At 48.7% G+C, this 27604-nt stretch overlaps 1 protein-coding gene across 1 annotated transcript in view; it reads right to left on the bottom strand.

The window, feature by feature from the left end:
• The window catches only part of BAIAP2L1 (BAR/IMD domain containing adaptor protein 2 like 1), a 53406-nt gene that overhangs the window by 21100 nt on the left and 4702 nt on the right, over positions 1 to 27604 (bottom strand). The window contains 2 exon segments of the mRNA XM_028528377.2: positions 6371 to 6457; positions 16076 to 16151. Of these exon segments, the coding sequence (XP_028384178.1) occupies positions 6371 to 6457; positions 16076 to 16151 (163 nt within the window).

Here is a 27604-nt window from a genome sequence, read left to right as displayed (position 1 = left end):
TGGGCCCCGGTGCCCCTGCAGGGCGAGGCCCCGCCCCCAGGCTTGACTGGGGCCCACGTGGCGCTGCTCCTGTCCGTGGGGTCTTTGGGAGCCAGTTCCCGGCAGCTCTCAGTCAACCCAGGTCTAACAACACGGAGCTCTGGCCTCAGAGGGTCCCAAGCCGCAAACGAGATAATTTTTTTTTTAAATGGGACATTTTTGTTTCCAAAATTTTCGTTTGGCCACACGAGAAGCGACAACACCGGACCATGCCGGCTCAGGGCTGGACACCGGCAGCCCGAGTTGGGAGGACCGATGCCCTAACGAGGACACGGGCCACGAGCCACACACACACACACACAAGACGCCCACCGTTCGAGTCCTGCCGCTTCCCGGTTTCTGGGGGAAAGTGCGGGGGGGAGGGAGGATGCAGAAAGGAGAGAGCCGGCACGGACCACTTATGCGGGAAGCTTGGCAACAGAGGAAGAGTGACACCGGGGGGGGGGGGGGGGGGGGGGGGACCTAGAGACAGAGACTGTGTGTGTGTGCGTTAAGAAAGGGGGTGACACTTAAGGTGTGAGGGCGGCAGAATAGTGGAAACCGATAAATCCTGTATGACATAGGAATCAGTTCTTGATTCCTACGTAGGAAACGCGTCCCCATAAAACACTCTGGGCATCTTAAACTCCAGGCCTTTCGGGGAGCTGGAGCGCTAACGCGAGCCGGGAGTGCCAGAGACCCAGTGTTTCAGCCCCCAGGCGACTACCGAGTCGGGGTGTCGCTGGAAATTGTAACGAAGCACCGTGTCAGGGAACAGGGAGGGTTGGGCTTAGGGGATAATTCTGCCATTAAGGGCGATAGACGGACTCAGAGAGCAGACAGGTTTTATCACCGTTTCCTTGCTGACCAGCGAGTAGGCCGCTTCAGCCTGCCTGCCGTACGCCGGCACTGTCAAGCTCAGTGAGGCCCAGGGTTTGCGGGCACGAACGCTTGCTTCCCAAGTAGGATTTTACTGTGCTCTTCTTATTTCAGCTAGAAGGACAATCTCAATTTATTCACGTTTATCAATTATATATCACACAGAAATAACTGATCAATTTTACATCCTTATACAGATGACAAGTGACTGTTGTATCTACACCTGAATGCAAAATACAGCATTAAAGGATTAAAAATGGTCGACAAGCTGTTATGTCAAGTCGGCTAAGTTCACATTAATTATTCATCTTCCTTTTTCATTGATCAGCAGGTGGAGGCTAAAATGCAAGCACTTCGATACTAAGGAAAATGGCGGCAGGGGTGGTAGCGATAACGAAGGAAGCTGACAACTAGTTACTCCATATGGTATCGCTCATTAACTGTAGGCATTTCCATTCGAGCTTAAAAACTACTACATCTGAAGTTTGCATGTGCCCTGACTGGGAATCGAACTGGTGACCCTTTGGTTCACAGTCAACCCACGGAGCCACACCAGCCAAGGCTATAATAAATATTTTATAAAGATTGCATGACCTATAAACATTCTATCAATAATAAAAAAACCCTATGCTTTTCTATGTTCCCTGATGGTGAGGGGATAAAAATCTGTTTTGGGCCCAATGAAAAAACCAGGCCCAAACAATTTAATAACTGATCTGAAATAATGTAACAGCTGGCTAAACAGGAACCAAATAACACAGTCTAAATTTATGTAATGGCGAGCTGCAAAGGCTTCGAGGCAAATTTGTAACCTCCCCACAGAAAGTCTCTATTCCTTGAGAAATAAATGAGAACAAGCTTTATTTTTCTATGCTTTAAAGATATTAAAACAGGTTCAGAGTTTCTTTTAAATATATTTTGCCAAAACATTTCCCTCTGACCATGTGTTTTTCCTTTCCACCTTTAAGTTTTTCTAAGTATTTTCTAAGTTTTCAAAAATAAACGCTGTTTGATTTGGGGACAGACTTGGAAGCTGTGCACACGGTGCAGCTCCCTGTCCCGAAGGGCCCGGCTCCCTGGGCCGTGCCGCGCACACGCGGTAAAGACTTCCATGTGGGGCTGCAGGCAAATTCTAAATAATTTACGAGCATTTTATCAAATGGCAGGTCATATTACATCAATTATTTTTTATTTTCTAAGAAGAAAAACTATACTATTTAAGTCAAAGAAGCCCCCCATTGCGTGGTATTTCTCCTCTTCATTTCTTGGCAACTTCCAATGGCAGAACTTGCACACCTCCCTAGGTGACCCGACATGGGCAAGACCAGCACGGTGACAGCGAAAGCCTTGCAGCACAGGTGGCGAACACAGGGCCCGCGGGCCCAGTCCGGCCCTCCACCTGGTTTTATCCGGCCCGGCACCTTGTTTCGACCCGGCACCTTGTTTCGACCCGGCTGCAGCGCTGAGCTCTCGCTGAACTGTTAAGGAGTAGCTACATTCATACAGTCCTAAAAATTACATTCGGCTCTTTGAAGGCCACTGTGAGGCTGATGTGGCTCCCGGTGACAATGACTCTGACACCCCAGCCTTACAGGAAGAGTTCTTCATGAGTGAGCATCGAGAGGTACAATAACAGATAGCATTAGCAGAATTAGACCTTCAAGAACTTCAAACAATGGAACTATACTGCATAAATGATAAAAGGAATCAACACATAAAAACAAAAGCTTACTGAAAGTGAACTTGCAAATTCAATAATAAAAGGACAACCCAGTAAAAACTGGGCCAAGGGCCTGAACAGACATTTCTCCAAAGGGGACGTGCCATGGCCAGGAAGGACGAGGAAAGGGCTCAAGGTCAGCAGTTCCTGGGGAAATGTACACCGGAATCCAAACGAGACAGTACTTCCCGCTCACTGGGAGGCCGCCACGGAAAAAGCAGGCGACAGCAGGCGACGACAAGGATGCAGAGCAACTGGGGCCCCCGCCCTCTGTCACAGGCGTGCACAAGGGTGCACTCACTTAGAAAGCCTGGCAGTTCCTCAAAAGGTTAAATTTAGTTACCGCGTGAGCCAGCAATTCCGCTCCTAAGTATATAACCAAGAGAAAAAAAGCGTATGTACTGGCAAAAATCTGCACACAAACGATGACAGCAGCATTACGCTCAATAGCGAGAAAGGGGAAACAGCCCAAATGTCCTCCAGCCGACAGACGGACGGACCAAACGCGGTGCGCCCGTACGGCGGAGCACGGTCCCTCCGTCAGGAGAAGGGACTGACGCACGTCACCGCAGGAGGGAACCTGGCAACCACCAGACGGAGTGAAAGGGACCAGTCACAAAAGGTCACACACTGTATGATTCCATTTGTACGACACGCCCAGCATACCCAGATCGAGAGACACAAAACAGGGTTTCTTTTGGGGATGGTGAACATATGCTGAAGTTGATTTTGGTGATGATTTAAAAATCTTGTGAATATAATAAAAATCACTGAACTGTACACCTCACGTGGGCGAACTGTTATGTTATCTCAAGAAAGCTGTTAATTGACAACAGCCTTTTTTAAAAAAAAAGACGTACTTTTTAAAGGTTTTACTTATTTTTAGAGAGCGGGGAGGGAGGGAGAAAAAGAGGGAGAGAAACATTAATGTGTGGTTGCATCTCACGTGCCCCCTACTGGGGACCTGGCCTGCAAACCAGGCATGTGCCCTGACAGGGAATTGAACCAGCGACCCTTTGGTTAGCAGCCCATGCTCAATCCACTGAGCCATACCAGACAGGGCAACAACAGCCTTTTTATATGGGATAATGAAAACAATTTTATTGACTAAATCACTGTTAGTTGGGCATTTCGTTACTTCTGGGCAGAAAAATCTTAAATTATCCACTCGCCACTGGTGAGCTGGTGCTGAGAGCTGGGCGCCTGGAGGGAAGCACCCACGGCTGGAAAATCCACGGTGCAGCTGCCACAGCCGCGGCTCTGCCTTCCTCGAGAGGCTGATCCAGGACAGACACAACCAGAGGAAAAGGCGAACCAGCCTTCTCCGCCAAGGGAGCAGAGACAAAAGCTCAGCTTTGCCGCCTTGATCAACCCTCGCCATGTGCAACGTGTTGGGCCAAGTTTTCCAGGTGGACCCTCTCTATAAACGTCTAGGACTTCAGGAAATATTTTACTCAGAGTGTGTTTTCTTCCCTTCTCTCCCAGAGTACAAAACTATCAGAATGCAACGTAAGTTCCATATAAAAGTCTGTATGAAAAGTGTTATGTGTTCTATAGCGACATTAAAATTATTTTAATTACATTAAAACAACTACTTTTACAATCAAAGTTTTAGAAATGATAGGGATCCTTCAGCATCCCTTTCTTCTAGAACAGTACTTTTAAGTGGAAAAACTTTAAACTGTAGGAGCTTGTGTGGGTCAGGGAAAAGGAAGGTTTTCCAGAGACGGTATGCTCAAGGGATGACAATTTTGATATGATTCATGATCTTCACATACATAACATCCCTTCAGTTTTTATCAAATGTAATTGATAACGTGTTCATAATAAAGCTATGAACACCAACAACAAGAGTCAGTAACTCAATAAAATCTTCTTGAAAATGAGAAAAATATAGTCTGCTTTAGGTCTTTCTCTCTTTTCTATCAATTGTCCACTGTACTTCGACACGGAGAATTTAAATGGATATACAGTAGTATTTTAGTCTAAACTTTGAAACAAGAATAGAAAAACTAAGCAAAAAAAAAAAAAGTTAATATTAGGCCTCTGAGAGTGGCTCTTACTAGGACAGAACTGTATCATGCAGTTGATACAAAGGGCAGAAAATTAGTAACTGTATGAGATAATGACTGTAAGCAGGACAACCTGAAACCCAAATAAAACACAGCAGGAGTTACTGCCAGCCTCTTGGAATCAAATACAGGCCACAGAACCTCACCACTGCAACACACTCTCCTTCCTGCAGCGGAAGTTTTAAGCCTGTGTCCATAACAACGCGGTTGCTGTGGAAACACTTGACTCAACATCAAGGACTCACCAGTGAATAAAACAAGGTGTCGAACAGAAGTCTCACTTAAATAGAGCCCAGAACCACGGAACAGGAGTGGCAAACCCAGTGCCGGTGAGTCAGAGCACCGTAAGGTTTAGTGTGAAGGTCACGCCTCCCCCCCCACGCCTGACACGAACAGGGCGTTTCCTTCTCATTCCGTCCTGTATGCTGGAGCCCTATGCTCGCCTCCATCACCCCTCCAACGCCCAGTTCCGGCCTCACCAGAACACGCAGGAGCCACGGCGCCGGCGAGCACGAGTCAGGAAGGGGCCGGAACTTCTCTGCATGAACTGATCCCGTTAAGTGCGGGAGTACCGGCGGTTACTCACCCAGCCCCACTTCGGGCTTAGCTCTGTCCACAGGTTTGACGACTATAAGCACTCCAGGGATAAAATGTGCCAGGAAACGTTTGAGCGCACCCAGCTCCGCGGCACAGCCAGCACACTCACCCGTGTCCCCCACTGTCAGGGGCCAGGAGGTCAGAGCCTCCCGAGCAATGCTGGGCCCCTCTGGACCCCGGACGCTGTGTGAATCACTGAGCTTAAGTGTCCGCCCCTACGCCCGTCCTCCACTTCCCTCTCCACCTTTAATGGGAGACACACCCGTGCTGCTTCAGTCAGGCACACACTTCACTCATCTTTTCCTCTGGTTCTCTGAACCTTCCAAGTTTGAACACACACTCTAAAGCCAGGCATTTTGCCCTTCGTAAAAGAAAACGTGTGTGTGTGTGTGTGGGGCTGTCGGAACAAACGCACCTCCCCCGCCTCGCCTCGCCTGGGAGATGGCACAGGGAGGCCTGGCGCTGCGAACGGAAACCGCGCTCCCTCCCCCAGGAGCTGGCACAGCCCAGGGCGTGGCTGCCCGCGGAGCGCGCACAGGAGGCCGATTCATACCAGCAGGACCGGAAAAGTTCCAGCCCAGAGCGGCCACGAGCAGAGCGCGAGGGGCTCTGACACACTCTCTCTCTCTCTCTCTCTCTCTCTCTCTCTCTCTCTCTCTCTCTCTCTCTCTCTCTCTCTCTCTCTCTCTCTCTCTCTCTCTCTCTGCAGGTGAGTCACAGGGAACGCTGCCACAGAGCCGGAGGCCCGGCCCGGCCCCTGCAGCTCAGAAAGTAGGTCACGGCTCCCCGGGCTCCGTGCTTCTCGGGGAAGGGTAGCCCGAGACTCAGAGGCACAAGCCCAAGTCCCAGGGGGCAGGGGGACTGGGCCCCACCTCGGCCCGCCCTCCTCTAAGGAAGCCTCGGCTCCCCACAACCCGCGGTGAGCTCCACCCCCAGAAGTGACCGCACTGGCGCCCTAGGCTGGCTCTCCGCTCCAGCCGGGTCCGGGCCGCTCCACGTGCTCTCGTCAGCCCTCACCCTCACGGGATGGAAGGCCCTGGAATCGCAGCGCAGGGTGGGTTACACACGGCGCGGGGCAGCTCACCCAGCTCTGTCGACACGGGGGACCCGGTGGCGATCTCGCCGATTTTGGCCACTCCGTCGTAGTAGGCTTTGCCCGCCAGCACCATCGCTAGACAGGGGAGGTGAAACACAAAGTCATCACTTGGGCACGGACGGGGGGCGGGGGGTAGGGGAGGCAACACACAGGCTCCTTTCCAGCGCCCCTCAGTCCCTTTGGCGGCAGGGACACTCAGGCTGCGACAGGATGGCTTTCAGGAGGCAGGGCCGGTGCTCCACAGCTTCGCCTGCAAGAGGCCCCCAGCCCTGGGGAGCACTGCGGGGACCCCTTCCTCCACCAGCCCGGGAGTCCAGAGAACGCCCTGCCGGGCCCGATGCCAGGTCCGGAATGGATGTGCTCCTAACACAGAAGCTACGGCTTGTCCCATACACACACGCAAGCTCAGGAAATGGAACGTGCTACTACACAGTTCCTTCGACGGGCTGAGGATAACCTCAAAGTGGAACCCTAAAAAAGGACAACAGGAAGTTGCACTTATGCAGTTATCCCAAGTCGTTCCTCGGGTTGTTCTGGCCGACAACATCACGACACGGCTCGGCTCAGTGAGGGTGCCGCCCTGTTTCGTGAAGGGCGGGAAGGGTATTCTGGGCAGTTCCCAAGGTCATCGGCCAGCCAGAGGGCGTGCACACAGCTCCAGGTGAGGGACGCACTTCACTCCCTCAGCCCCAAGTTATGGTGGTTGTTGGCCCTCCGGGCTCAGGACCGAGAAGGAGACGGCTGCGCCCACAAAGGAGCTCACAGGCAGGGAAAGGTCGGGTTCACGTGTGCGACGTTTCAGCGTGAAGGTCTGCAGCCGCAGGGTGCTGACGGACCGAAAGCACACGCGTGGGAGAATGGTGAACGGGATCGCACAATAGTTAAACAACACTTTCGGTTTGAACTCACACACCCAAGTGAAATTTTTCATTACCTGCTGATTTATGTTTAAAACTGTTTAACTTTCCTAATCTAGTAAAATAGCCTTGCTTTTACAATAAAGTTGAATTAGCTGTAAAAATTATATAATTTATCCAGAATAAATACTTTCATAATTTTGGCCCCCTCTGTGATACATTAAGAGATTTCCCACCATTTATTGTTTTAAGGAATGGAGCACATTAGTTCTATTTTACTTATTTAAATTCGGGGGAGGGTAACACTGGGTAACAACACTGTGTAACCTGCAGGTAACTTCACACGACACCTGTGTACTCTACACCGTGCGCTCGCCACCCAAAGTCTCGCCTCCTCCTGTCGCCTTGTACTTGGGCTCCTTCGCCCTCTCTGTTCCCCCGCCCCTCGTCCCCTCTGGTAACCCCCGCTCCGCTGTCTGCGTCTGTGAGTTCGTTCGTTTGCTGCTTTTTGGTTTACATCCCACATGAACGAAATCGTATGGTTCCTGTCCTCGTCCATAGGACTTATTTCACTTAGTGTAATACTCTCAAAATCCATCTGTGCTACTGCGAAAGGCAGTATTTCACACTTTCTATGGCTGGATAGTATTCCACTGAGTGTGTGTGTGTGTGTGTGTGTGTGCACACCACACCTTTATTCCATCGCCTTCAAAAGATACTTTGGCTCCTTCTGGGCCTTGGCTATTATGAATAATGCTACAATAAACACAGGGACACACATATTTTTACAAAGAAGTGTTTTCAATTTTGGGGGTGGTGGTAAATACCCAGAAGAGGGAGTGCTGGGTTCTATGGTAGCTCTGTCTTTTTTTCTTTTAGCTTTTCTTTCATTGCCTCTAGAGACAGGGGAAGGAAGAGAGAGAAAGAAAGAGAAACATCGATGCAAGAGAGAAACACTGATCAGTTGCCTCTTGCATGCACCCCAAGCCTGGGGCCGAACCCGCATCCCAGGCATGTGCCGGCTGGGAATTGAACCGGAGACCTTTTGGTTTGCGGAACAACACCCAACCAACCGAGCCACACCAGTCAGGGCAGGGCAGTGGCTCTATTCTTAATATTCTGAGGAACCTCCATACTACTTTCCTAGTAGCTCACCCATATACACTCCCACTGGCAGCACTCGCAGGCTCCCTCTTCTCCGTGCCCTCTCCAACACTTGTCTCTTGTCTTATCTACCGGTAGTTGCTATTCTGAAAGGCATGAGGTGCTATTTCACTGTGCTTTGATTTGTATTTCCTTTGTAACTAGTGACATGGAACATCTCTTCCCATACCTGCTGTGTGTCTTCCCATATCTGTGTGTCTTCCTTAAAGAAGTGTTTATTCAGGCCCACTGCCCACTTTTTAATCAGATTGTTTGTTTTTTGTTGTTGTTGTTGAGTTGTGGGAGTTCTTTATATATTGGGTTGGCCAAAAAGTTCATTTGGTTTTTTCCCTATAAGATGGCTCTAGTAGCACTTAGTTGTCTTTAACTTCATTCAAAACAATTTTGTTAGACTGCATGCTTTATTATTTCAAGAAAGGTAAAAATGTAACTGAAACACAAAAATAGAATTTGTGCAGTGTGTGGAGGAGGTGCTGTGACTGATCAAACGTATTAAAGGTGGTCTGCAAAGTTTCACGCTGGAGACTTCTCGCAAGATGATGCTTCACGGTTGGGTAGACCAGTCGAAGTTGAGAGCAAGCACATGGAGACACTAATTGAGAACAATCATTATACCACGTGGGAGATAGTCGACATACTCAAAATGTCCAAATCAATAAAGTTATTGGCAAAAATGAAAAATGTGTCTTTTACATTATAGACAAAACTAAACAGACTTTGTGGCCAACCCAATATTTTAGATATTGTTTGAAAATATCTTCTCCCAGTTGGCTGCCTGCCTTTTAGTTTTATTGATCGTTTCTTTTGCTCTGCAGAAGCTTTTTAGTTTGCTGTGGTCCCATTTTATTTTTCTTTTACTTCCCTTGTCTTTGGAGTCAAGTTCACCCCCTCCCCAAACCAAGTTTAGTGCCTATGTTTTCTTTTGTTATTTTATGTCGTGGGTCCTATATTCGAGTCTTTAATCCATTTTTAGTTACAATTTTTTTGTATAGTGTCAGATAACAGCATACTTTCATTCTTCTGCATGAGGCTTTCCAGTTTTCTCAACACCATTTATTGAAGAGACTTTCCTTTTCCCTGACTGTTGAGAATTCTTTGCCCACATATGTGTGGGTTTATTTCTGAACTCCCAATTCTGTTCCATTGGTCTGTGTGTTTTTCTTCCAAAACCAGTGTTTTGATTATTGTAGCTTTGTAGTATAGTTTGAGGCAGAAAGTGCGATACCTCCAGCTTTGTTCATTTTTCTCAGGATTGCTTTGGCTATTCGGGGTTTTTTTTTGTGGTTTCTAACAAATTTGAGTATTTTTTTTGTTTTATTTGTGAAAAATGCTATTTATGCTATATTGGTTCAGGCAATACGGCCACTTTCCACAATGTTAATTCTTCCAATCCATAAAAACGGAACATCCTTCCATTTCTTTGTGTCCTCTTCAATTCCTTTGAACAATGTACAAGAGTATTGTAGTTTTCAGTACAGGTCTTTCACCTTCTCTGTTTATTCCTAGGCATTTTGTCCTGTTTGTTGCAAGTATAAGTGGGACTGTTTTCCTTATCTCCTTTTCTGATAGATTTTTGTGTATTGATTTTGATCCTGCAACTTGATTGTACTTATCATTTCTAGCGGTCTTTGGGTAGAGTCCTCAGAGTTCTACACATAGAATCACGTCATCTGAAAATAGTTTTACTTCTTTGCGCCCAACTTGGATGCCTGACTGCTCCGGCTAGACCTTCCGTCACTATGCTGAGTAACAACGGCAAGAGCAGGCGTCCCTGCCTCGTTTCCGATCTCAGAGAAAAAGCTTTCGGTTTTTCACCGCTGAGTGAGGCATTAGTGCGGGTTTGTCGTCTATGGCCTTTGCCGTGTTGAGGTGCTTTCCTTCCACACGACAGGTGGCGAGCACAAGGCCCGAGGCCGAATCCGGCCCTCCGCCTTGCTTTTTCCGGACCGGTGCCGTGTTTCTACCCAGCGTGCCGAGCTCTCACTCAACTGTTAAGGAGTAGTTACATGCACACGGTCCTAACGTTACGTTCGGCCCTCTGAAGGCAACTGCGAGGCTGATGTGGTCCCCCCCATGAAAATGAGCTTGACACCCCTATTCTATACCCATTTTATAATTTTAGTCATAAATGGATGTTGTATCTTATCAAATGCTTTTTTCTGCATCTACTGATACGATAAGATTTTTATCTTTTGTTAATTTTTATACACGTTGATTTGCGGATGTCGAGCCACCCCTGCATCCCTGTAACGAACCCCTCTTGATTATAACGTATTACCTGTTTAACGTATTGTTGTGTTACATTTGTTAGTATTTTCTTTAGGGTTTTCGGCATCTATGCTCATCAGAGGCACTGCCCTGCACTTTTCTTCTCTGGGGCTGTCCTTGCCTGGTTTGCGTCTGGGGAGCGTCGTCCTTGTGTGATGAGGGAGGGAGTGCTCCCGCCCCCACTCGTGGGGAAGCTTGAGAAGGGGCGGGGCCAAACGTTCTCTGTGGCAGGATTCGCCAGGGAAGACATCTGGTGCGGGACTTCCATTTTTTAGGAGGGTTTTGATCACTGTTTCAATTTCCTTACCAGGGATTGGTCTACTTGGGGTTTCCGGTTCTTCACAGTGCGGTCTAGGAAGGTTATATATTTCTAAGACTTTGTCCATTTCTTCTGGGTTACTGAATTTGGTGGCATGTGGCCTTTCACAGCATTCTTGTATAATCCACAGTGTTTCTGTGATGTCTGTTGTAACTTCTGTTTCATCTCCTATTTTGAGTCTTTTCTTCTTTTTTCCTCAGTGAGATAGATCATTTGCGTGAGGTATCATCTTCCCCCCACCCACTCTGAGCCGGCGCTTCGCTCGGGAGCTGCTGGGTCTCCCGCAGGCAACATACGACTGGGTCTTGGTTTTTAACCCATCCCACTCCTCTGTGCCTTTCCATGGGTGAGTTCAGTCCATTTACATACAGGGTGATTACGGATACATCGGGACTTACTGCATCCACTTAATCTTTTGACGTCTGGTTGCTCTGTAGCTCCGCTGATGCTTTTCCCCTGTGATTCTGTCTGCTGTTTAAGTTGGTGGTTTCCTGTGTTTTTTCCCTTTATCCTATTTTATGTTCCATGGCTCCGCCCTGGATTGCTGTCTTGTGGCTGTAAAATATCTCACACATACAACAGTACTTCCTTTTAATTGCCTCTTGTCTTCATTCACCTGTACCCGTTCAGTCCTTTTCCTCCTCCCCTTTTATGATTTTGTCACACATTTCCCCCTTTTTTATGTTGCCAAATCATACTCATTACCCAAATTTCATACTTATTTTAATGTCCCCTTTCCCCTTTAACCTTTCTGTCATAATTGTTTAATAACTCATCCTGAAGTAGATTTCCAGTTTTCTGCTTCTGTCTGTTAATCATCTAACTCAAAGTTTTGCATACTTCTTTTTGCTTTCTCCCAGTAGAAGAGTTCCTTTCGATGTTTATTGTAATGAAATGTCTGTGGTGGCAAATTCTCTCAGCTTTGTTCATCTGAGAAAAACTTTATTTCTCCTTCATAGTTACAGGATAGCTTTGCTGGATATATTATCCTCGGCTGATGGTTCCTCTTTTGATATTTTGAATATTTCCTTCTACTCTCTCCTGCCTTGCAATGCTTCTACTGAGAAATCTGATCATAACCTGCTGAGGTTTACTTTGTGTGTTAGACCCCCCCCCCCGCCCCCTACTGCCTTGAGAACTCCCTCTCTGTCATTGGTTTTGAACAGTCTGAGTGACTGGTGTCTTGGCCAAAGTCCTTCCGTGCTGATACAGTCACATCCTATCAGCTCCCTCCATTCTGAAGCCCGGCTCTCTCTGCAGGCCGCAGAGGTTCTCGTCAGCCGTTCCTCTGAGCAGCCTCTCTGTCCCCTTCTTCCTGCTTCTCCTTCGCACGCACCTATGACCTTGGGTTGCCCTTGCTAGTGTAGTCAGCGAGTTCTCGAGGGGTTCTTCCTTTCATCTTCTTACACTCTCAGTGGGTCCTCCAGGGTCCTCTTTAGGTTTCTGTCTTGGAGTTAGCCAATTCTCTCTTCCACCTGGTCCGCTCTGTTTCCAACATGCTGATGCATTCCTCGTTTCCTTCATTAAGTTCTCCAGCTCCAGAGTTTTGGCTTAAGTTTTTTTTTTATTTATTTTTTTTTATTGCTTCAACCTCTTTGGTAAAGTGCTCCTTTCGTTCATTAATTCTGTTCCTCGTTCAGTAAACTACCTTTCTGAGTTTTCTCGTATACCCCTGAGTTTCTTATAACTGCAATTTCGAATTCTCTGTTATTTTATTCACTGTCTTCCGTGACTTTGATCTGGTTTCTGGAGACTTTTCATTTTCTTTCTGTGCTCCCCAGTCACCTCGGCCATGCTGTTTGGTGGACTGTTTCTTCGCCTGGGCCCTTGAGGTGGAGCTCTCCTGTTTAGATACGGTTCTGCTCTCAACAATGCACTGGGCTGATAGAGACGGCGCTTTCTTTTGTTTTCCAGTAGATGGTGCTGTACTGCAAGCTTTTGTTTTCTCTCGCTCGCACTGTTCCTACTGCTGGGACCTCAGGCGTCCTCTCCGCGATCAGCTCACCTTGGTTATGGGGCACCACCGCTGTGGGAGGACAGTGGTTTTGCGAACTCCTGGAGTCCCTCCTCTTTCTGCTGTTTGTGGTTTTCCTGGGCTGTGCCAGGGTGTGTGGGGACTGGAGGTCAGTCTGCTATCTAGCAGTTTTGCCCCACCCTTCCCTGGGTTGTTTACAGTTCCCAGCCACCTCTGCTGCTTCTGCTGCGAGAGGGGAGGGGAAGGCAGATGCCTTGTCGGGGAGCAACACTGCTCCATCCCAGCAGCAGGGGATCGAACTGCAGCTCCATGCCCCCTCATGATGCTAGCTGGAGCGGTGGCGGGTGCCCGGCTGCGTCCCTGCCCACCCACAAGCCTGCCTTCAGATGCCCCAGTGCACGGGTCTTTCCGGTCCGTCCGTGTGAACAGGGGATCCTGTGCTGAGTGACAGTTGAGTGACTTGTAAATTTAAGGGGAGAAACAATGGAATCTTCTCGCTCTGCCACAAAGCTGACATCACTCTCCTATTAGTGTTATTTTAGTGGCTGACCAGCTACTTCATCAATCTAATCTACGTACTTCTACCAGATAATTTTTCCCTAAAATATGATTTCATTACATTATAGTTTTGCTAAAAAAACCTTTAAGGGCCTGCCATGGCTCAGAGAGTAAGCCCCCACTCCAGAGTTCATGACGGATTTTTACATAATGGCCTTCGATGAATCACACCTCCCAGCACTGCCATCCCGAGTAGTCAGTCCTCTACACACGGACAGTGGCTTGGTCATGTGGCTTGCTTTGGCCAATGGAGAATCACCAGGTGTAATTCCTGCAAAGGCTTGCACTCTTAGAACAGGTTGTTACACCTGCAGGAGGGCATGTGCCCAGCAGCCCTCAGCCCCCAGCCCAGTCTAGGTCACGGGGGACTGCGGCTGCAGGCGTGAGGCCGAGGGGTCCAGCGAACTGCACTGCCTTGATAATAAACTACCGTTGTCTCATGCCACCGAGTTGAGGGGCAGTGTATTACGTGGCACCAGACAACTGAGGCTGCACTGGAGTGCATTAACAACCCGACTCCACCCCACCACGTGTTTCAGCACTCCCCGACAGGTGCTCACCCATGCCGGTGTGGACCCCAGGTCTCGGCTTGGATGCTGTGTTTTCTGCCTGCAGCACTGTCGAGCAGCCATCTGCCTGCTAAAATCTAACGTGTGTCAGCTAGCTCACCGCCCCGCCTCCGCCGCTCAGACTCCGGGGGACTGCCCGTCCCATGCCCTTTGTGGGCTGCACACGTCAACGTTGCTTACAACGTAATCTGCCTGATCTGGTACCCTCGGCTGTACTGAAAATTCCTACCAAGGGCTTTACAATTTATCCAAGTTTCTCAGTGGTTCCAACAAAACCCAGATGGTCTGCAGACATTCTGGAAATACCTTACGAAGTGCAGAACAGTCCCCGGAAAGTGTTAAAGCGATAAGAGCCCTTTGGGGGAGAAGCCTTTTTAGCAGGGACCGAGCTGCAGGCTGCTCGCTGAGCTGCCCTGTAGAGCTCGGCCTCAGGAAGGCCGCACATGCTGGAGAGAAAACAATCATTGCCGTCCCGGTGATTGCCTTCACCGGGGCGCCTGCAGCGAGGACTCTGCAGCCCCGTGACTAAGCACCCGTCAAGGCACTCCTGCCCTTTGAAGGGGGGGGGGCACCCGCAGGAGTCACCCAAGTCACGGGTGCTGCTGCAGGGTGACAAACCCCAGGACCGCCGCATTTCCTGACACGGGAAATGTCTGGCAGGCAGCAGAGATCCAGAAGTAAAGAAGCCGTTTGCTTTTCCACTGACCACAACAATAGGGCACTCATCATCCCCAGTCCAGTCCGCACGGCCTCCCACCCGGGGCGAGCTCCTGTGGGAGCCGTGTAAGGCCACCGGTTTATGTCAAAAAACTGACAGGGAGCACCCGAGGGTGGGCGTGGTAAAAGTTAGAAAAATGAGACACACCCATATTTTTCCATGTATAACGCGCACCCACGTTTTTGGCCCAAACTTTCAGGGCAAAAAACTTTAAATTTTGTGATTCAATTATTTATTTATGTATATTTAGGAACAAAACTGACGATCCCATTCCGGGGTATTATTTTGCATACAGATACCGTTATTGCTCTCTAGAGTTGCCCTTTTAATGCATAGGCATAAATAAAAGAATTAAAAACATTTATATAGATGTGTCATTAGTACTACCCATGTATAATGCACATCCTTATTTTCCCCTCAAAAATTTGGGCAGAAATGCACGTTATACACGGCAAAATAAGATACAAGAAGACACAGGACTTCATCTGAAGCCTTCTCCACACCTACCCAGTGGAAACCAAGTGTCCTACTCACGTTCCTTGGTGGTCCTAATGAACCAGGGTCGAGGGTGAAATTGGGGCCTGAATATTTGGGGGACGATTTCTGCTACCAAGGGGAAACTGTTTTGACCATGTTAGAATCTGGTGACTGTCAGCTTCCTCAGGTGAAGACGCTGCAGACCAGCCAATACCGCGGGCTCTCCAAGGGAGACGACAGCAGCCAACGCTCACCTTCGTTTTCAACAAGCATTCGCTTTGAAATGAGGATCTAGGTTCAGCCTTCAATTTAGATGTTTTCCATTCAGGCTAGAAATTTTACTGCTCACGTTACTATCAAAAGCGATACACCCAAAAGGCAGGGAATTCTTCGATATAAAGAAAGGGTAATTCCTATGCTGCAGGATACTAAAGTAAATATTTTATGTACACATTTTCAACGTTCTTAGTTCATAAATAATTCGGTTGAAGAAGCAGAAAACACATTTATGGCAAAGATATGAAAGACTGAGCCATGTCAAAAAATATGATTTGATAATTAAAATACAAAACTCAAGTAGTTTATTATTCAATTTACTCATTTCAAATATACTAATATTCTATTATTGCAAAGTTGTGTAGATTACATTATGTGTAAATAATTTCTATCAATTTAAAGATATTTTTAAAACCTCAATATCAAGCATTTAAAAATAATTAGTAAACTATTTACTGAATGGCTTTTATACATGCTCTATATTTATAAATTCACAAAATAGGAAGACTTACCATTAACAGCTTTTTCATAATTTTTTCCTAGGTTTATTAAATTTCGCAGCCGCGGGTTGAACTGCTCCATAACATTCTGGCAAACGAACAGAACAAACGAGTTAGTAAGATACGGGAACAGGAGACCGAGCGATCTCCAGATTTTGTCGCCCCACAGCCGGGGACACCCACGCATGCCGGGCAGCACGGCCGACAGGGCGTGAAGGCCGACCTGCAGGTCGTGCGGGGCACGCGTCTCCGAGCTGACGGAACAGGGTGCTCGCGCCCTAAGGTGTCCGTGCCCCTGGCGGTTCCGCAGGTGCCGGCGGGCGCCGAGACCCTGCTGGGAACGGAGCAGGCGGCAGGAGGGCTGTCCCCCAAAGCGGGCCCTGCAGGTGCCGTGAGCCCGGAAGCCGGTGCCACCTTTGGGTTTAAGTGGATCCATGGCTGTCATTCCAGGGATCGGAATTTAATTGCGGGGGCACCGTTGTGGCTGTCAGCTGGACAGGAATTTGGAAGAGATTTTGTGTTTACTGCGCCTCGTTGCTGGGGGAGGCAGTGGGGGTGAGAGTTGCTGGTGGCTTTAGGACACTTTCTAGGAGGTCACTGTTGCCCCCTCAGGAATCAGCTTATTTGTTAAACACGGACGGAGCGACTACTGTGTGCGCGGTCCTGTGCACAGCAGGGGGTGGAGAGACACGCTTCCCCCTCGTGGGCGTCACGACGCCGCGTCTCTGCAGATGTCGGGTCTCTCGTACACTTAGAGACAGACCGCTGTGACAAGTGTGAGACAGGCAATTATTTGGAATGTGACTATAAGTCTAAAACATCCTGAATCTGAAGTGCGCACAAGAAATCCTTCCCAGGGGAGTCTGGCTTCACTCAGAACACACACAGTGACTGAATCATTTGTTGCCCCTACAAACAGTGAGCTTCACTCATGCCAGACAGAAGACGCTTGAGCCCCGACCCCAAAGTCTGTAACGTTGGTAGGAGGACCAGGACATGGAGAGAATGAAAAACTCAGCAGCATTCAAAGGGGCAGAAACTTGACACACGCCAGGTGGGACACAGAGGTTCTCTATTCCGAGGTAGCAGAGAGAAAACATCCCTCTTATTTTATCAGGCAGTCATGAAAGCGTATTTTGAAAAATCGCCCTGCCTCACCTTTCCCCATGCCTAGCCTTACTCCTGAGGGCCCTCTTAGCGGTGCAGCTACTCTTGTATTCGCTGCCACGGGTTTGAGTAGTCTTAATTTCTCAACATGGGGCAGTAACTACAGGCCTTCTGCCACAGTGGATGAGGATTGGCTCTCCGCATCACCCCACTTTCCTCTCCCCAGTCCTTCCTCCATGGCAATTTCCTGGTAAGTCAACAGCCAGGTTTTATTATTACTTTGTAAATATTTGCCACTACTCGGCAAGAAATGGACCGAGGACTGCAGTCCCTCTCCTGGTGCAGCCCTCTGTTTGATCACTCCCCTCCCCTTCCCCGTGCTTGTGCTCGATTTGCTGTGTGTCTGCCTTGCGTTCTCCCACGTGTTCTGTCGGACCCAGCAGAGGTCTGTCAATATCACTTTTCAAACGCACAAAGCTGTCAGCTAATCTGCCATTCCATTTCCCCCAGAACTTTCTCCAAGAACTCTCCAGCCTCTTGCTCAGTCTGGCCTGGGTGTCCCCGCTACGCCGCTGCCCTTGTAAGTCCCCGTCTGGTCCCCTGTGTCACAGCTCTCATTAGCTAGACTCCACACTGTCCTCTTCCTTTATTCCTACTTTCCGGAGGTCATCCGCCAAGAATGACCTACGAATTGATGTATGAGGTATACTTGAGTGCCCATGCACGTGAAATTATTTTTGTCTTGACATCTGATTGATATTTTGCTGGCTAGAGTATTATAGATGGACAGTGACTTTTCCCTTAGACTTCTTAAGAGACTGCTCCACCGTCTTTAATATCCAGGCTTGCTATCACTGCTTCTTCTTCCTTTCTATCTGATTTTTCGGGGCGGGCGGGGTTAGGGGGCTCATTTCTGGAATAATGCATAATGGTTGGTCTCACCGCAGGTGCCTTTTTCATCTATTTCACCGAACACTCAAAATACCCCATCTGACTACACAGAAAATTACGTCCTTTGGTCTGAAAAATGTTCCCATTTCGTTTCTTGTCTCTTCATTTTTTTATGGCATTCTGGTGAATACTTTATACACCCTGGAGTTATTCTCCAAGAGTTTTTCCTCTGATTTTCCACCTTTTGTTCTGTATCTCGGACAGATACCCTTAACTTTACATTCCAACTCTCCTACTGTTTAAAACTTTAATTTGGGCTCTGTCAAGATTTTTCACTATTCCTTTTCAAAAGCATCCCATTTTTGTCTTATGGATGCCATACTGTCTCATTTGAATGAACTGTAATTTTGGGTATTTCCTTCCAGTTCCCCACGTTATGTCCTGATTATTTCTTCTCCCTGTTTGGTGTCCACCTGTATTTTGTGTTGAAGGGGTTCCTCAACTGTCTGGTGATCCTCAACTAGTTTATGTTGAAGACTGAGCCCCAACACGCAGGCTGGAAACCTGTGGGCGTAGATATGAACGCAGGGCAACTGTGGACTAGCGGGCTTCACATGGAGGTCAGCGGCAGAGACTGGCCACGGGACAGTAACCAGAGGCCACTGGGTCATTCCAGAGATGTTTCTAATTCCCTGTCATTGGGTCGGGGAGGGGCAATCACCAGGAGATGGGCTTTCCGAGTCAGGAAGGGGGTTGGGGATCCCAGCTCACCGAGCTGATTTTTACTGAACTCCCATGTTCAGCTCTGAGTTTCACTCCCCTCCACCCCTGGCTGGTGTTTCCGAGTCACTATATTCTGTGTGCAAATCCCCGGCCCACCCGGCAGAGGGCGCCACTGTCAGCAGTGGTGGCTGGGGCAGGAGCAGCCGGCAGTCTCCCCACTCTGCAGACCTCCTGTTACAGCCCCCCCGCTCCGCGGGTGGCCGGGGTTCTCTTCGGGCACTGACGGGTCCTCTCTCCGCTTCCTATCACCCCAAGTTTCTTTAGACCTTTTCTCAACTGTATTTCCATGTTCAGATCACTACGCTATGGACGTAAAGGGTCTTTAAAAAAGTTCCTTTGCCATCATTTTAATCATTTTCAGGTACTCTCAGAGAAAAAGAGCAGGAAAACACCCGCAGTGCACCTGCTGTGTCCGACTGACACTCGTCCATATTACAGGAGCCTCGCTCATGGCCGGCGCCCCCCAGCCCCGAAGCCGGCGCTGCCCCCTTGCCAGTCTCCGGGCAAGACGGCAACCCGCGGCACCCAGGCCCGCGCCTGTACCGCACCGGCTATTCCCCTCTCTCCCCTCCAGTTCCTTGTTTTGCTTTCAAGCTTTCCATTCTGAAATGGTTTAAGATCCACAGGAAGGTGTAAAGGTTGCACGGGGCTCTCACGCATGCTTCCCCCAGGGACAGCTTGTGGAGCCGCCGCGCGTTCCGAAAGCCAGGGCACCGACACGGCTCACACTGCTCACTGACCTGCAGGCCTGACTTGGATTTACCGGGTTTTATGTCCCTTTTTTTTTAAGCGGTGCGCTGTGTCTACGGAATTTTATCACATGCACAGGCTTGTACAGCCACCGCCACAACTATAATACAGAGCTGTTCCATCAACACAGAGACCTCCCTCCTGCTACCCCTTCGTAGCCACGACCTCCCCGCCAACCCCAACCCCTGGCCACCACCGATCTCGGCTACTGAGGCTGTCACTGTAAAAGTGCTATACAGATGGAATCCCGTGACCTTCCGAGACTGGCTCCTTCACTGAGCACTAAGCCCTTAAGTACCATCCAGGTGGTTGAGTGTGCCAGTTTATTCCTTCTTTTTGTGTATGTGCTAGCAGTATTCCATGGCATGGAAGTATCACAATTTGCTCATCCACTTGTCCACCAGACATCTGGGTTGGTTTCCAGCTTTTGTCAATTTCCAACGAGGCGGATACGGATGCTCGCTGATCGGTTTTTGTGTCAACACAAGTGTTTGTGTTCGTAAGACAAACACCTGGGAGCCCCACGGCTGCGTCATCTGGTCGGCGTGTGTTTCACTTCATGAGCAACTGCCGCGCTCTTCTCCCGAGTAGCCGCACCACTGCCCACCCCCATCAGCAATGTGTGAGACGTCAGTAATTTAAAAAATCTAGTCATTTCGGCAGAAAATGGTCACCTTCTAATAAACAGATAAAACTGTTTTTCAACTATCTCACTTAAACCTCTTATGAGACCAAGTCTGGATGATACGAAGTTCTGATAAAAAGATAAAGTTAGATTTAAAATATCATTTAAAACAATAATCTTATGAGGCTGAGCCTAGATGGTAAGAATGTAAGGAAAGTGATACGGAGTTCTACTGGGAAAAATTTTAATTAAGACTTGAGAGTGCAATCAGCCTCACAAAAAATGCAAGAGTTTTTAAGCTTCAACGTTTAACATATACTTCAATTCTTTACTATGGAGGTTTAGCTCCAGAAATTCCCCCCGTAAACTCTGGCCTCTTTGAACAGCGGGAAACCCACTGCTACGCTGGCGCTTGGCCACTCATGTAGTTACTTTAACTGAAGTACAAGTGTTGTTAACCCCAAAAGAAAAAGGCAATGCAGTGTTTGTGTTCCACAACCCACACAATTTTACACTAGCAGTGGGTGTCCCTGGGGACTGGATGGGTTCCCTATGTTCGGGGCGGGGGGGGGGGGGGGGGGGGAGGACAGCAGTTAGGTCAAAGGTCATGCTGTGTCCAGGCTCGAGCCCTGAGTTGTTCATGAAGCCTAACATTTAGCGAGAATCACAAGTAGTGATGAACGAATCCATTTTACTTTAGTTTAAATTAAGAGTAAAAGGCTCAAGATACCAAGTATGGAAACAGAATAAATTACAAAAGGCATTAACTGGCCAAGAAGCACTACTTTATTATAATGAATAACAAAAGCTCGGTATGTATTCCGCCCGTTATGCCTGGCAAGGAGGCTAATTTGCCAAACTCGTTTCAACCAGGGTAAGTCTCATGTCCACTCGGAGGAGAATACGGACAGTCTGGGCTGAAACGCAATGACGGGCAACACCGCTGCCCTCCCCGCGCCGAGTGTCCTTTGAAAAGGGGCTGATTCACTCGCACGAGCGCTGAGGCCCGGACTGGGGTCCGCGGCCGGCCATTGCACACAAAATGCCGAGGAGCAGGCCCCCGGGAGCCTGCAGGCGCGGTTCACCGGACTTCCGGCGGCCCAGTTATCTCGTGCACTCCCTCTACTCCCGGGGAGCTGCAGATCATCATCATGTGAAAATGAATTATACAATCTTACGATGGTTTAACTTCCTTACCAGTGAGATTTTTCTTTCGGTTTTAAAAAATTATTGCCTTTTCCACATGGAACTATAGACTATGAAGCATAAGTTAATAGATTATTACTAGGTAGAGAGTTAAACTGAGCAGACTTTAAATTTCTAAGAACTGCTTTCTCTTTCTGTTTCTTTTTCCAGTCCCCCACCCCTATGACCAAGGACAGATTATTTGGTAGTTGAGTGCTTTATTTTTCTTAATTGAAAAACATGGATAATATTCACCCTGGAATAGGTTTTAAAAGTGATTTAAGAATCTCTAAATAAATAGTGAGTTTTATAACTTGATTCAGGTACTGTATGTACCCTTGAAATTTTCCATATTATTTTGTTTTATACAATATCACACAAATTAGTTTAGCATGTTGCAATGCTTAAACTAATCAAGGCATCATTTAGACTCCTGTGGCAAGAACATTTGGAAATAAGGATTAAATATCTGAGAATACTTCTAGAGAGACAGTATTTGTTGAAAACCTCACTTCCTTTTTTCTCGCTTTGTCGGAAGCTGCTGTTCTGGACAACATCATCAATACTTAATCACGTCCCTGCCTTCAGGGAAAATACCAGCGGGTAATTGGCAAACAGGCAGCTGCTTGTGGGCTGACAGATGGCCAGGGGTCGTGTTTTTTCACACCCACTGGAATGGGGGGGGGGGGGCACAAACCAAGTAACAAAATCAGGCAACTGAGATGTTTTTGTTTGAAGAAGGATTAAATTAGGGCAGAAATACTCAATTCAAATGTATAAACACCCAAATTTGTTTCCCTTCAGTCTGTATTATATATTTATGCTACTATCAACATGCATTATTAATCAACTTGTATTATCTATAATTTGTAACATGCCATCCCCATAGCAGTGGGGGGGGGGGCACAAGGGGAGAGGGCATGAAAAAAACTTTGGGGAAAAAAAAACCAACAACCAATCAGAACAACAACAAGAAAAACAATTGAAAAAAAAACAAACAAACAAAGATAGAGGGAGTGTCTGGGACAACTTCAAGAGATCCAATGTTTGAATCATAGCGGGGCTAGAAGGAGAAGAGAAAGAGCAAGATATTGGAGCTGTATCTGAAAAAAATAATGAGAGAAAACTTCCCTAATTTGGTGAAGGAAATAGACATGGAAATCCAGGAAGCACAGAGAGTCCTTAACAAGATGGATGCAAAGAGGTCCATTCCAGGAAACGTAACTAAAATGCCAAAGGTTAATGAAAAAGAGATCATCTTAAAAGCAAGAGAAAAACAGAGTCACCCACAGGGGAGTTCCCGTCAGACTGTCAGCTGATTTCTCAAAAGAAAGTCTGCAGGCTAGAAGGAACTGGCAAGAAATACTCAAAGTCATGAAAAGCGGGGGCCTCCAACCCAGACTGCTCTACCCAGCAGAGCTGCCACTGAGAATCCAAGGGCAGATGAAGCGCTTCCCAGACAAGGAAACACTGAAGGCACCTGTTATCACCAAACCATTACTGCACGAAAGGTTAAAAGGAATTATTTAGGAAAAAGATGGGAGGGGGGTCTGGAGAAACGGAAGAAGAGGCGAGAGGACTCAGAAGCACAAATCGGTAGTCACAGAAGCGCCAGAGGAACACAGGTACAGCACAGGAAAGGGAGCAGCCAGAGAACAGCAGCAGGACCCATGGGCGTGGTGAACAAGGGTGTGGGGACTGCCTGAGGGAGTGGGAGGGGCCGAGGGGAGAAAATTGGGACAGTTATAATAGCACAATCAGTAACGTATAATTTTTTAAAAAGATAAAGGAAAAACTTTGGCCTGGAGTCCTTGGGCAAATCACACCACCCCTCCACTGAGCCTCCGACCCCTCCTTTGGAAAACGGGAATGACCATCACGCCCACCTCGTGACGGGTCTGAAGATTCGATCTAAACATAGCTAATGTTTATGGAGCACGCACGTACTCCGTGCTCTGCCAAGCACCGGTACTTTGCACACCCCTGATCAGTTGTGGTGACCAGCACCGCAGGACCGAAGCTCAGAAACACCCGCCAGCTCTTCAGACGACGGGCATCCCTATCTCACCAGATGCCCTGGTTACCCCAACTCCTGCTGTGTGTGACAGGTGAGTAAAGGATGCTGCCCTCCTGCTCCGAGTGTCAGCGAGCATGAGCGGACCGGAATTCACGTGCCTCCAGGGAGGAGCGTGGTACAAAGGACAGGCAAAGGGTTGTTACCGGCTTCATTTGTTGAGAATGTTTCATTCCCTTTCCCATCTGACTCCCACGTGGACAATTTTGGGGCGCTGCTGTGTTTTGGGCTCTCTGCCTCGCATTCCGCGTGGGCTGTCCCCTGGGGCCCTAACCACATGATCGTTACTGCCCCCGTAGACCGTGCTGAGGGGCCCTCGGGCACAGACGTGGTGCCAGGCCCAGGCGCTGGGGGAAGCAGTGAGCAGAGGGAAATCAGGGCCCCTCAGTGGTTCCGGTCCAGCAGGCACCGGCCGCCACTGCCGACAGCCAGCGCACGCCTCCGAGGCTTTCCCGGGCTGTCGCGTGCCATCGCCGCCGCAACCGCGGGCGGTGCGCACTGTCCTCTTCATTGTGGGTGAGAACACGGAGGCGCAAGGTCAGGTGAAGGGATGGGGCATTGTCAAGCACACACGAGAATCTGGGATTGGCTGGATGGAGAAGATGTTTTCTCAAAGGACATAATCGAACTGAGTGTGAAGTAAGAACAGTGTTTTGCATGTGTCAAGTGGTTTTCACACCCTGAAACCTGCAGTACCGTCAGACACGGTTGTGTCGTGCACCTAAGCTGCCCCACGTGTACGATGAAGTCCGTGCCGTGATAAAATATACCATTTAGTCTGTTAAAACCATTCAAGTTTTGCCAAAAAAAAAATTCACAGCACTCAAGCATAAGAAATTATTGTGATCTTCCTGATTGTCTTCTGCCACTTGAGTTTCTGTGGCCAGAAATGAACTGGTCTGTTAGCTTAGGCCTGGGGCCCTCTGCACTGACAGGCACGCGAAGGGGACCGGAGCGCCCCCTGTACTCCTCCCCACGCCCCCTGCAGGCAGGGGCTTCCTCGCTCCTAACTCAGGGCAGACTCATCACCTGAGACCTGTCCCGACCCCCAAACCCATCTTCCTCATGTTTACCCTAGGCTACATGCGCTAACCATCCGAACTTTTACCCCTGCTTACTTTCGACAAACTGTTACTGCCGCTTCGCTCCTTTTCTCGTCTTTGCTATTACTGCCTTTGCGCCCTTCAAGGAGACAGCTGCTTGCAACACCAGGAACCAGACTTCTAAAAGGTAACGGGAAGAACGGGAATTCAGGCGTTCTCAGTTTAGAATTCTTCTATTCTAAAGAATAGTCTCATAGTCTCAGGTGAGCGAGCAAATGTTAAAAATGTATTCCCCACAAGTAAATATTAAGAGGAAGCGGTAAGATTTTTCAGTTAGGTTTATCTTTGAAATGTTAATTTGCAAAACAGAGAAAGAAAATGGCACCTGTTAGAGTCTAGTTTTTAAAGATTTTTTACCCATTACAATGAAACACATATACCAATTTCTGCTCTTTAATAAACAAAGCTCACTTACACATTATAGAAGTCCCCCACTCACAAAAGAAGGGGGAAACCCTCCCCAAGGCGGGCTGTGAGCGCGCAGTCACGGCTCCTTCTGCCCTGGGGAGGGCTGGCCACCACTGTCCGCTGGTGTTTGTAGGGAAGGCGATGCTGCCGTTTAGGGGCTTTTAACCCTCTATAGCACCACATAAACAAAAGCACCAACCCGGGGGCCATCTTCGCTGTCTGCCTTCCCTTTAAAGCCCAGGTAGCTCTACAGCAAGGCTGTGCACCGTCTCGGTGAGGTCCAGGTCTGGAAGGGGTGCTCATTTATTCTGTTCCCTGGTGGGGAAACACAGCCTGGTGACATTTTTCACTTAGTTATGAACGGCAGAGAAGCCAGCAACATTTTTTCTCACTTACACAAGTCTCAGCTTTATCCACAAAGAGTTGAGGCAGAGGTTACAACCAGAATACGGTCCCTTAAAAAAAGAAAAAGATAAGCCCTGGCTGGCGTAGCTCAGTGGATTGAGTGCGGGCTGGGAACCAAAGTGTCCCAGGTTCGATTCCCAGCCAGGGTACATTCCTGGGTTGCAGGCCATAACCCCCAGCAACTGCACATTGATGTTTCTCTCTCTCTCTCTCTCTCTCTCTCTCTCTCTCTCTCTCTCTCTCTCTCTCTCCCCCCCCTCCCTCTCTAAAAATAAATAAAAAATAAAATCTTAAAAAAAAAAAAGAAAAAGATAAACTAAAAGAAACTTAAGGCCTTGGAAACATAAGTAGAAGTACAATGTCAAGGCTGGGGGGAAACAAAGGCATACAGGCGTGAAAGGCCACAGGGCTGTAATCACTCTGTACCCATCTGCAAGTCCAAAGTTTATGGAGGAAGTTACATTGTACCCAACAGTGGGAGACACGAAGTCTTGGGTATTTTCCTGGCCAATGTCCACAAACTACTACATATTGTAAGTATGTATGTTTTGCTACTGTTAAAAAACTCCATCCTCTACGGATCGTAGGAAAGGAAGTGGTTTGAAAATATTTACCCCACTGGCTGGGGATCAGGGAAGGTGCATTCACACACAATCAGATTATAGCATAACTTGGGGCATGTTTTCTGGAGGGACTTTTGCCACGTGTAGCAAACAGGCTCTAGAATGCACCCACCCTCTGCCCCGCACTCCCTCCGGGGATTTCGCTTATGGAAACCACCAGGAGTCGGGGCAAGGCCCCGCCCGCAGTGGTGCTCACTGCAGCGCTTCCGCAGCAAAGTGCTGGCAATGCTGTGTGCTCAACGTGTGCTCAACGTGTGCTCAACGTGTGCTCAGCGACCAAGGAGCGGGTCGATACGCCGTGATAAAGAACGGCATTCTGCGGCGGCGTCAGAGCCAGGCACAGAACACCGGGTGACCGGGAAGAGGCCCTGAGGGGCACCGGCAAGAGGCACAACGAGAGTCGATACTGCTGGTACCTCTGGGCTGTGGGGTTCCAGGCGACTTTTACTCGCAGGACCAGACAAAATGCAGTTTAAGACAGCCGAGGGTGAAACCAACACGGACACGTAAATATAAGGACGACTGCCGGAAAGTCAGACCTCTGCATTACCCTGCCCAACACGCCACAGCTGGGAGGCCCCTCTCAGACCCGTGGTCTCAGACCCGAGGTCTCAGACCCGCGGTCCCAGCCCCAGCCCTGCCCGCTGCCCCGGGGCAACACCTGTGGAGACCAGGCTCCTGCTGAGGGGGCAGACGTCCAACCTCCACGCCTGGGGCAAACAGTGTGGTTTAGCTTTTAGTCAAAAATGTCATTTGCTTCCTCCCACCAGGGTGGCTAACATGAAAAGGAAGGAAGACAGCAACTTTTGATGAGGATGTGCAGCAACAGGAGCTCTGGCCCGCTGCTGGTGGCAATGTGAATGGGCGCAACGACTCTGAAAACCTGCGGGTGGTTTCCACCAAAGCCAGACACTCCAACACACGACGGCCCAGCAGATCCGCACCTGCGTGCACACCCAGGGGAAGGGAATGCCCGTGCCCACTGGGCACGTTCTAGAATGTTCACAGCGGTACTGTGCGCATCCTGGTGTAGTCTGAAAACCATCTGAATGCCTCTCGAGAGGAGTGATAACATGCGATACAATCACACAGTGGAACCCTATACAGCACGAAGAATAGACTATCACCACTCCAGTAACCCGGATGGATCTGACCGACACACTGAGGGAAAGAGGGCAGGCGGAATAGGCCGCACGAACTTTGGTGCTGTTAGAAGTCAGGAGGGCAGTTGTTATCTTGGAGGGCGTAGCAACTGGAAAAGGGTGTGGGAGGGACTCCGGGGTCATGGTCTGCTTCTTGCTCTGGGTGCTGGTTACACAGGTGTGTTCCGTTTGTGACAATTTAGTGAGCTACGCACACCTAAGCACACTTTTCTGTATGTATATTATAGCTTAATAAAAAGTTTTAGAAATAAATTAATGTATTCGCAAATGCCAACAGGAGCTGCATTAAGTGTTCGTGCTTTCAGAACCACTTTCACTTTGGAACTGCGGAAGAAGCAGTGTGGAATGTGGAGGAAAACAAAAATCCAATCTGCTGCGATTCCACACACACCAGGATTCCCCTGCAAGTCTGTCTGTGGCTCAG

This window comes from Phyllostomus discolor, chromosome 13 (assembly GCF_004126475.2).
Source record: "Phyllostomus discolor isolate MPI-MPIP mPhyDis1 chromosome 13, mPhyDis1.pri.v3, whole genome shotgun sequence".
Lineage (NCBI taxonomy): Eukaryota > Metazoa > Chordata > Mammalia > Chiroptera > Phyllostomidae > Phyllostomus > Phyllostomus discolor.
The sequence above is the reverse complement of the archived record's forward strand: the minus strand, read 5'-3'. Positions and strand labels throughout refer to the sequence as shown.